At 41.9% G+C, this 10,141-nt stretch overlaps 1 protein-coding gene and 1 long non-coding RNA gene across 4 annotated transcripts in view; one reads left to right on the top strand and one right to left on the bottom strand.

Annotated features, from left to right (window-relative positions):
• Positions 1 to 3,981, bottom strand: part of LOC109288018 — a 19,530-nt gene extending 15,549 nt beyond the window's left edge. The window contains exon 1 of the long non-coding RNA XR_002095046.1: positions 3,447 to 3,981. This is a non-coding gene — a long non-coding RNA (uncharacterized LOC109288018). The remainder of the gene's footprint in view (positions 1 to 3,446) is intronic.
• FXR1 (FMR1 autosomal homolog 1) overlaps positions 1 to 10,141 on the top strand; it is an 81,477-nt gene that overhangs the window by 56,402 nt on the left and 14,934 nt on the right. For all 3 annotated transcript variants that reach the window (XM_019503348.1, XM_019503350.1, XM_019503349.1), the window contains exons 5-8: positions 5,065 to 5,213; positions 5,847 to 5,940; positions 6,693 to 6,809; positions 6,921 to 7,091. In XM_019503348.1, coding sequence (XP_019358893.1) covers positions 5,065 to 5,213; positions 5,847 to 5,940; positions 6,693 to 6,809; positions 6,921 to 7,091 — 531 coding nt within the window. The remainder of the gene's footprint in view (positions 1 to 5,064; positions 5,214 to 5,846; positions 5,941 to 6,692; positions 6,810 to 6,920; positions 7,092 to 10,141) is intronic.

Here is a 10,141-nt window from a genome sequence, read left to right on the forward strand (position 1 = left end):
GGGGGGGGGGGGGCAAGGCTAATGCCTGGGCAGGGGCTGTGCCAGGAGGGCAGCAGAGTCAGCACAGGCATGTGGTGGGGTGCAGAGCAGCCAGGGCTTGGTCTCTTTCAATCTGTTTGAGCTGCGCAGACAGACTGGTGAGTGGGGGGAGGTCTGCATGCCAGTCATAGGACCAGTGGGGATGGGCACTAGCTGCTGGACGCCTCTTGCCCTGTGCTCATTTCCTAGTAATTTTCTGTCTTGGTGCACTCCCTGCCAGGGGAGACCCTGGAGACCATGAATATGTATGAGTCGTGGGATTAATAACTGAGGTGGCCAGGAGCAGCTGGGAGATAATGGGGGATGTAATGATTGAGGCACTGGTAGGCTTCTAAATTGCTTTAAATTTGTAAATATATCAATAAAACTGTGTTCAACGAATACCTATAGAGATGGAGGTATAGATATATCTATATACACACGTGTATATATGCATGTGTATGTGTATATATGAGGCACATTTTTCCACGTTTTTTATCAGAACAAACCAGGGTTCCTGAAGAGATGTAGTGCGAGACTCGTTAAATCTGGGCTACACGCAGGCATTCATTTCTAAAAATGGAAATTTTGGGGAAATTTTCACTGCTAGAAATTGTTCTGGCAGAGGAAGCAGTACAGGCATTTAACCTGCAGCTGCTCTCTGTTCCCTGCTTTCCCTAGATCGGGGGTCGGTTTGGGGAAGGTGTGGGGCACAAAGGCTACTCTGCTTCTTCCAGTCATGGGGAGAGAGGAGTAGCAGGGCTTAAAATATCCCACAGGGCTCCTTCTCTGTGTGGCACTTCAAAGTCAGTACCTGCAGCTGAGTACTGGGGCTACTGGCACAGGGGCTGTCAAGTGGCAGGGAGCATTGGGATTTGGGGAGTCAGATCCACTGCAGCCTCCTGTCCCCTGGGGGTAGGGTTGCACGTGGCAGGCTGCAGGGGGACAAAGTGGACAGGGCACAAGGCAGTTGGTTATACAAGAAATTTATAAATTTTCCATATATAGAATCTAATTATTGGGGGGGGGGGTCATTTTACTTTTGTGTAAACACAGTAAATGTTTGTTCTTTCGAGCAAACTCTTTCACAAGGGAGGTCTTCTAGGTTAAAACCTGGAAGCTTTTATCTTGGAAGGTGCATGTTCCCTGGGAAAAATTGCATGAACGCTTGTACATCTGTTGTTTTTCCCCAGGAGAACAGCAGTTCACCCAGCAGTAATGTAAGACTTGTATGTGGTCTGGTTGTGTAGGAGCTCGCAACAAAGGCACGACACAGTAGTATAATGTTGTAGGAACTGAACAAGACTTCAGGGTAGAGTGGGTTTTGGCTAATCCAGAAAGCGAAGCATAGCTCAACAAAAAGGAGAAGACGTGCAAAGTTTAAGTTTTGCTTACGGAAGAACATGATGGCAAACCGGATTATAAATTAGGGCTTCTGTAGGCAGTAGTACTATGCAGTTGGCTGATTTATGCACAGTTGTGAGTACCAAGAAACATTAATTCAGGATAATATGCTGTCTAAGGGGGAAGACTACCATTTTATCTGCCTGGTACAGCTTGAGTCAGGTTGTAGATGAACCACAGTACACGCTGAATTCTGATTAAGCCATGTCCACATTAGTATGTGCCCTGGCTGCAGGTCCATGTGTTTCTATCTACACATATGGTTTCTGGCATGACTTAACAAAAAAACCCTATTTTTGTGAACAGGGTGAGGATAAAAACCATGGATTGAAAGCAACACATTCTTGGACTTCTAACCTATTGGTAGACTGTTTATTCAGTTCTAATGAATAAATAATGTTACACCATTTTGTATGGATTGTTTTTCCATTTATGTTTCTACTACCTTAGTGAAAGGAGACCGTATTTTTAATTTAAATTATTTAAAATAATCTTCTGGCTTCTTTTCCCATGAAAATGCAGCCATGTTTTAATTGAAAACATTACTGGGGAAGGTTAATGATTAAAAAAGTTTTCCATAAATTTACTTTTATTAATAAAATGAAGTAAGTGTTGAGTAGGTAAGTCCAAACATTAGTGCGTGTGTGTGTGTGTGTGTGTTTTTAATAACAGAATTACAAAACCTAAATGTTTAATGAGTCCTTAATGAATGACAAAACCTAATGTATATCCAATTTTTTTTCAGATTGATCTTTTAAAGCAGAGAGTGGAATTATTTTTCAATATTACTTTTATAGTATTGTGAACTTAAATGAAACAGCATCCTGGATCAACATGAATTCTTGGAAGTAAAACTGTTAAGTGGCTGACTTCATGTTGAGGCAGATTAAAATGCAAACAAAGAAATGATGAAATTTGGTTAGGTTGAGTACTTTAGAAATATCTGGAACGGCTAGAACAATAAACAGAAAAGTTTGGAAATTATAATTGGAAGAGATTGGGGGAGATGTTTCTAAGTCTGTTTGAAAAGTAGTAGGTCTAAAAGCTCAGTCAAGAATCCGGGTTTTGAGTAAATGGATGTGTGTTTTGTAGACTCTAATGTCTGGTGCAGTTGTTTGTTGAAACTAGTTGTTCTTTATCAGACTCATGTGGAATACAGCATAACTTTACCATTTCATCTGAAATAAATGATCTTCCTCTGGTATTTGATCTAGAAATTTTCTCTTATGCTGCTCTGGGTGAGTAAACAGACTGGCAGGAAAAGTCATTTTGGCTGCTTGCAGATGTGTGTTTTTTTTTTTTTTTTAAAGTGATTTACCTTAAACTTGGCCTGCTCCTGCACTGAGCCCAGTGCACGCCCAGAAGAGGCAATGTGTTAGTTGGCCGTGGCTCGCCCAGTGTCTGTATAGATCAGGTGTGCTAATGGGGCTTTATTGGTACTTTATCTAATAGCTGATTGAATCAGCTTTAGCTAAAAGTGCAAAAAAGCCCTGCTGAAGTGCCCAGTCTGTACAGATGCTGCAGAGCTGGGTCAAAGTAACACGTTGCTACTTCTGGTAAAGTGTGGGTTTTTTGTTTGTTTGTTTCTTTAAATGTCTGCAAGCCACCTTTGTGACATTTTACACATTCTATTGGAACTTGTCTCATCCATCCCCTGTGTTATAAGGGTTAATCATTGTTCTTGTATTCCAAAGCAGCTTGTAATTTTACTTCTGTCCAGCTAATTTATTTGACAGGGCATTAGATACTTGAATTTTAAATTGTGAGAAGCTGTAGGTGTCCGTAATTGTATGATAAGCAGCCTTTTTTATTATACAACAAAGAAATTTGTATATATACAAATGAGAACTTATCCAGCCTTCTGATTCCCCAAACATCTCATCAAGTTTGACAGTAGAGGTTGTTGTCATGCTTCATTTGTCTCTTTTACTCTGTCACTTCTTAACATATTTACTCAAAGGATAAGACATTAAGACAAGGTTATCCCCCACAGTCAGCAGGGGGAAAACAGTTCTTCATCTTACATTTGCATACAAGGAAACCTCATTAGATACATTATCTATCATTTAAACTGCTGCCTAAAGCAGCATGTGTTCAGTAATGAAAACCAACTATGAAGATGATTATATGCAGCCAATACTGAGCATGACTATAAAACACACTGGGCAAACATACTGATAGATAGGTTAGTGCAGTCTATTTGAATAGGATACATGGTAGCACCCATTGTGCTTAGCCCTTCCAGCACCAACTTTTTAAAGTCATGGTGAGCCACTACATTGAATACATTTCAACTTCCTCTTCACTCCCACAGCAGAATTGTGACTTTCTTCTGCAAGCAGCTGTGCCAGGGTCTGCGGAGTCTCAGCCTGGCTTACCAACAGCGGGTGCATGCATGCCTGGGGTGGATAGCAGGGGAGCCACTCAGGGGCTCGATCCTTGCTGTGGCAGTACAGCCTGGGCCCCTTCCTTGCTGTCTGTCCCTGAGAATGAGTGCATCCGCCACCAGCAATGAGCCAGGCCAGGGCTCTGTGGACTGTGGTGCAGCCCCTTCCCACAGCCAGCCCGCGCTCTGGGCAGGCCTCTGCTGCCTGGCATGGAGCCCAGGCTGCTCACAGCTACACTGGGGTCTGTGGAGCCTTTGTCCATTTCATTGCTGGGGGTGGGTGCATTCATGTCTCGGGGCAGATGGCAGGGAAGGGGCCTGAACTGTGCTGCCACAACAAGGATCAAGCCTATTGGAGCTCCCCTGCCATCCATCCCTAGCACACCAACATGTTCCAGCTGCACTCTGCCCAAAAATGTTGCCAACCCTGAATTTATGTTAATGAAGCTTCATAGTCAAGATTTAGAATTCCATTTATAATTGGAACTTGCCTTGTGGAAATCACAGAACTATTTAATGAATATATCCATGCTTTTGGAAGGGGTGGTTGAGTCAAGTGTGTATGGGTTGTCAAAAACTGAGCACCTGTATTTGCGGGGGAGCAGGAGAAAATCCCACACTCCTGCATTCCTAAAGTTTTGAGAAGAGGATTTGGGGAACATATGTAAGGAATCTGCATGGCTGGCACAAACCATTTTTGTGGGGGTGGGTGGGAATGTCTTACTCTTAGAAACTACAAATACAAAGTAACTCTGTAGCTTGGAAAAAGGAAGATTAGTCTCTTCCTTTTTCCTGGTCCTTCTGTGATTTAAAAAAAAAAATGTATTTACTGCTGTTGTTGCAGAGCGAATACATCTATGTAGAAGGAAGTATATTCTGTTATGCCTCAACCTTTTTAGAAAAATGTCTGTTAAGTTTTTGTTGCAGAACTGTTAAGCAGGAAAACCATTTAAAATGTCATCTTGAATTGAGTTGGTCAAACTGGCTGTCAGAAAAAAAAACGACATGAAAAATGAGCGTGCTTTGTACAGGTTAAGCACTGGCTTCAATAGAGCACTGAGCGGGTGCAGAAATCTGCCCAAAATTATAACATTGCTAGGTCATGGCCTTATGCCAAAGTAGAATTCCTTTTTAATGGCTAAACTTATTTCTTTTTTTTTTGTGTTGAGGGTGACCGTTAGTTAATCTGTCCCTGTGCTTGTGAAATGTCTGTTTTTAAGTTAACAATGATTTTTCACAAAACATTTTCCCCTTAGTTTTATGTCATTGAATATGCTGCCTGTGACGCTACTTACAATGAAATTGTCACATATGAACGACTTCGACCTGTGAACCAAAATAAAACTGTCAAAAAGAACACGTTTTTTAAGTGTACAGTGGAAGTTCCTGAAGATCTCAGAGATGCGTGAGTAACTCTGAATACCATAACATCACTGTTACTTATTTCAGTATGGCTTGCATCTTTTCCATGTGTCTTAAGCTTGTTTAATACTTGGCTTTTGAGAGAGGCAAAATAGTTCAGTAAGTGCAGACAGCCCTTTTCATGATACTTCAAATAAATGCTAAAGCAGTGGTTTCCTACCTGTGTTGGTGTTTCCCCCAGTATGGCCAGTTTTCACAGAAATCATGCTCTAGCACAGTTGCACGCTGCGTCTCACTCCAGAAGGCTGGTGTGATTATCTAGTGGTTGAGCTAAGTGCCTTCTTGTCCCTGACTTACACAGCATGAGAACAGAGCACTGGGCCAAGGGGGCTGCTTCCTGAGCTTATAGCCCTGTACTGATTAGCTGTTAGTACTGCTACTGTATTATAGGACAACTGGATGAGTTGCTCACTGCTTTACCTCACCCTGTGCATGCACTGTGAAATGAGGTGGACTGTTTGTACACTTGCTTGCCTTAGGCATTTCCCAAGCAAAGATCATTTTTACAAAAGTTAGCTGCCGCATAGTTAGCTTTCAAGTATAGGGCTATACCACATTTATTGATAATGCTATCTTCAACTGGAATAACCTTTTACAAATAATTCATTTCTTGTAGGTGCGCTAATGAAAATGCACATAAAGATTTTAAGAAAGCTGTAGGAGCTTGTCGGATTTTTTATCATGCTGAAACTGCTCAATTAATAATACTGGTAAGAAATGTATTTTTTTTGTCTAAGCAGTACATTAATTTTTGGTCCACTTAGAGCATTTCAGTTGCTTACAGACTGTACATATCCACATAGAAAATATATTCAGTTGTAAAACTGCACAAATTATAGGAAATTTAATGCAAGGATATATTGGTACGATCACTTTAAATATATCTTTTGGTAGCATGTCCCTAGAGGGGTGTCCATAATGCATTAAAAACAGTGTAGGTTTGGGAACTACCTTTCTTCTCTTGGATAATGTGTTCCAGTGGTGCACCTTTTCTGAAAAAATAATGTGCTTGGGTTATTTGAAAAAGAAAATATTTTTGCCTAAGTTTGTTCATTTTTCCCCCCTTAGAATCATCAGCACGACCTGTTAAGCAAGTGATAGGCTTGAGGAAAATTGCTAGGCACAGAAGGACAACATGGGATCTTTAGTCCTATTTTTATTTAAATGCTCCATGTAAATCTGCCTGTTCACTTTTAGTTTTCTCTGGTTGCTTATGTGGCTCTCCCATGGACTCCGTGGGTGACCTGAACACACATGATGATTTAAAGAAGAAAAACAAAAAACCCCAATTTTATTTGAAATTAAATATCTATTAGAGGAACATCTCATTGTAAGATTCTTTGAGGTTTATATTTGAAATTCAGCTTATGTGAAAAAGTCCATCCTGATTTCTACTTTCTCGCTGAATGTGGATTGCCTTTTTAAAAGCAATAACCCTTATCTTCCCTCTTGTTTGCTGTAGTCTGCTAGCGAAGCAACAGTGAAAAGAGTGACTATATTAAGTGACATGCATTTGCGCAGCATTCGTACCAAGCTAATGCTCATGTCAAGAAATGAGGAAGCCACAAAACACTTAGAGGTAAGCTGTTTCTTATCATTCTTTTTTGTTTAATTGGTTGCAAGAATTATCTAACTGTGTTCAAGGCTGAGGCCCTTCTTACGGTGAACAAATTCTGTCCTCTCTTCGAAGTGTACAAAACAACTTGCAGCAGCATTTCATGAGGAGTTTGTCGTCAGAGAAGATTTAATGGGGCTTGCAATAGGGACGCATGGTAGTAACATACAGCAAGCCAGGAAGGTCCCAGGAGTTACAGCAATCGAGCTTGAGGAAGATAGTGGTACTTTCCGGATCTATGGAGAGGTAAGGAGAAAAGCTCGTGCCTACTGTCTCACTCCCTCTGCATGTGCATATTAATATGAAAGCCAGCAGCTTTTCCATTCATTACCAACTGCTGTATGGCTATCATGCTAACTTTTTCTGCCGGTGCTGATTTGTGGCCAGAAATAGCGCATCTATACATGTGCTTTGGGGTAGAGGGGGCGCTTTGATTAGAGAGGCTCTGAGAGTCGCCCTAATTAAAGAGGCTGCAGCGTCATGTGGATTCAGCGTCCTGCACTCCAAAATGATGGTGATGGTGCTTGAACTAAAGCTCGTTGGATGAGCGCTCCTGCTGCCATTTTGAAGAGCGGAAGCGCCAAGTAGACGCAATATGGAGGCTCCTGGAGCTTGTTAATTAACATGCTCCAGCAGACTCCATTAATTGAGTCTGCTCTGACACATGCACGCATCAGAGCAGATGTCTGGCATGTGTATAGGTGCCCATTGACTGTAATTGTGAAACTTTTAACATGTTTCTGCATTTAATTATAAGAAGTAAAGGAACCATTTTACATTAGTGTCTGCCACCATTCATGTAAGATATTCCCCTCTACTGTACAATATATCTGATATTAAATACCTCTTAGCCAAAAAGCTAAGAAACACTGTTTTGAGGTAGAAATATGGGAGTTTTCATAACGTGGTTACTTGTATTTGGGCATCATTTAATCAGGATAAAATATTTATGTTGGTGTTTCTTCTGTATAGTAAATGTATTGCAACATGCAAATATAGGTATGCTCATGTTGATAGACCAGTACAAGATTTAAATACTAGTTTTGGACTGTATAGCTCTGAGCACTGACCATATCTGAGAAGCACAACATACAGCTGGGGAGGGCACTGCAAATCTGGCACTAAAGCTAAATTTGTGCTTCTCTATTCCTTGGTCTGCTACTGACTTTTCTCCCAGTGCAAAGGAGAACAGTGTAAGGACATTATTTATTCTGGCTGTCAAAGCCCCCAGCAGGCTATTATTGCATCTGGAAAATTGCTGGAGCCAGGGCTTGTATGGCATATTCCTTTTCTCTGGACAGCCCCCACTCCTGTGAGTGCCACTGAGAACACAGGAGTCATACAACAGTTCAGCATGATCCAAAGATAGTCATATATTGGATTGATCCTTCTGTTGCCTGCTGTGGCAATTTTGTGCAGTTCTGCAGCAGAAGAGTTGCCTAAAAGTGCATTAATGGAGTTTTATATTTTGTTACATACCAAATTCAGACTTCTGTTTTGCCTTCAGAGGCAAAGTAAAAGCCAGGTTTGGTAGCAGTGGTTATGGTTATTTGGGTGCCATTTATACTGGGTTGTTTGTCCTTTGAGTTCACAGAGATTATGGAGGTATGGCTTGATTTCACTGATGCCTCCAAACCATCCCTAGAGCACCATGCAGGGAATGTGCTGCTAAGCATCCTCTCTGCAGTCTGTCCCTCTTGTATTCACACAGTAAACTGGATCCTGTTATATATAAGCCTGTGAACATGCACAAATTAAGAGATTTTAATTCATGTCAGTACAGTGGGACGTGGCTGGGATGGTGGGTGTTTACCCATACAAATAATATAAATCCATGTTTCCTGATTTCAGAATGTATTGCAATACTGGGGGGCAGGGGGCAGGTGTGTGTGGTTGCTCTTTCTGTAGGCTGTGCAGCACGTGAGCGGTGAGCTGTCTGAGCTCACTGGCTTGTCAGCACAGCCTGGGACAGAACCACCCTTTTAGCATTGCTTTAGTGGGGAACACTGCTGATGCAGCTCCCCCCACCTTTTCCTCTGCTGCCGAATATGCCCACGTGTGTCTGATACAATAATGCTCATGTGATGGTGGTAGTTTTGTTTTTTAAAGTTTGTATCATTGCTAAAGAAAAAATACCTATATTGGAAAGAGATCTAGAAGTGACCCCTCTATTTAGTTGGCCTAAAATTTTCTGTTGTAAAAGATTCTACAAAGTTTTCCTTGACAAGCTGTCCTACATTACTGTTTGCAGTAGGCCTTTAAAAATTTGTGGGGAGAATGCCCTTTGATTACAGAAACGCCTGTTTCTTCATCCTTTGAAATTCTGTTCAACTTTTGCTGAGAGAGAAGCTAAACAAAATTGGCATTCAGGATGCAAAGTTTAGCACTGAGAAGTTAGGAAACTAAAAAGTTAGGGAAACCCATAGCATCATTGAAAATTAGGGTTCAGAGGGACCTCAGGAGGTTGTCTAATGCAACCCTCCTGCTCAAAGCAAGACCATCCCCAACTAGATCATCCCAGATAAGGCTTTGTGTAACCAAGCCTGACATAAAACTCCAAGGATGGAGATATCACAACTTCTCTGGGTAACCTGTTCCAGTCCTTTACTACCCTCCTAGTGAGAGTTTTTCCTGCTATCTAACCTAAACTTCCCTTGCTGCAACTTGAGACCGTTGTACCTTGTTCTGTTATCTGTCACCACTGAGAGCAGTCCAGGTTCCATCCTCTTTGTAAACACCCTTCAGGTAGTTGAAGGCTGCTATTCAATCCCCCCTTGGTCTTCTCTTCTCTGGACTAAACAAGCCCAGGTCCCTCATCCTCTCCTCATAAGCCATGTGTCCCAGCCCCCAAACCATTTTTGTTGCCCTCTGCTGGACTCTCCAGTTTGTCTATATCTTTTCCATTGTGGAGGGCCCAAAACTGAACACAGTACTCTACATGTGGCCTCAGTGCCAAATAGAGGAGAATAATCACCTACCTCTATCTTCTGGCAAAGCTCTCACTAATGCAGCCCAGTATGCTATTAGTCTTGTTTACAACAAGGGGCTCATATTCAGTTTATTGCCTGCTGTAACCCCAGATCTTCTGCAGAGCTGCTGCTTAGTCAGTCAGTCCCTGGCTGGTCAGTCCCCAGCATGGGATTGTTCCATCCTAACTGCAGGACTTTGCATATGTCCTTCCTGAATGTAATGAGATTTCTTTTGGTCCAGTCCTCCAATTTTGTCTAGGTCTCTCTAAATCCTAGCCCTGCCCTCCAACTTATCTGCTGCTCCCCCAGCTTGGTGTGATCCACACA

The sequence above is a fragment of the Gavialis gangeticus genome, unplaced genomic scaffold, assembly GCF_001723915.1.
Source record: "Gavialis gangeticus isolate Ggan-Ray unplaced genomic scaffold, GavGan_comp1, whole genome shotgun sequence".
NCBI classification, from domain to species: domain Eukaryota; kingdom Metazoa; phylum Chordata; order Crocodylia; family Gavialidae; genus Gavialis; species Gavialis gangeticus.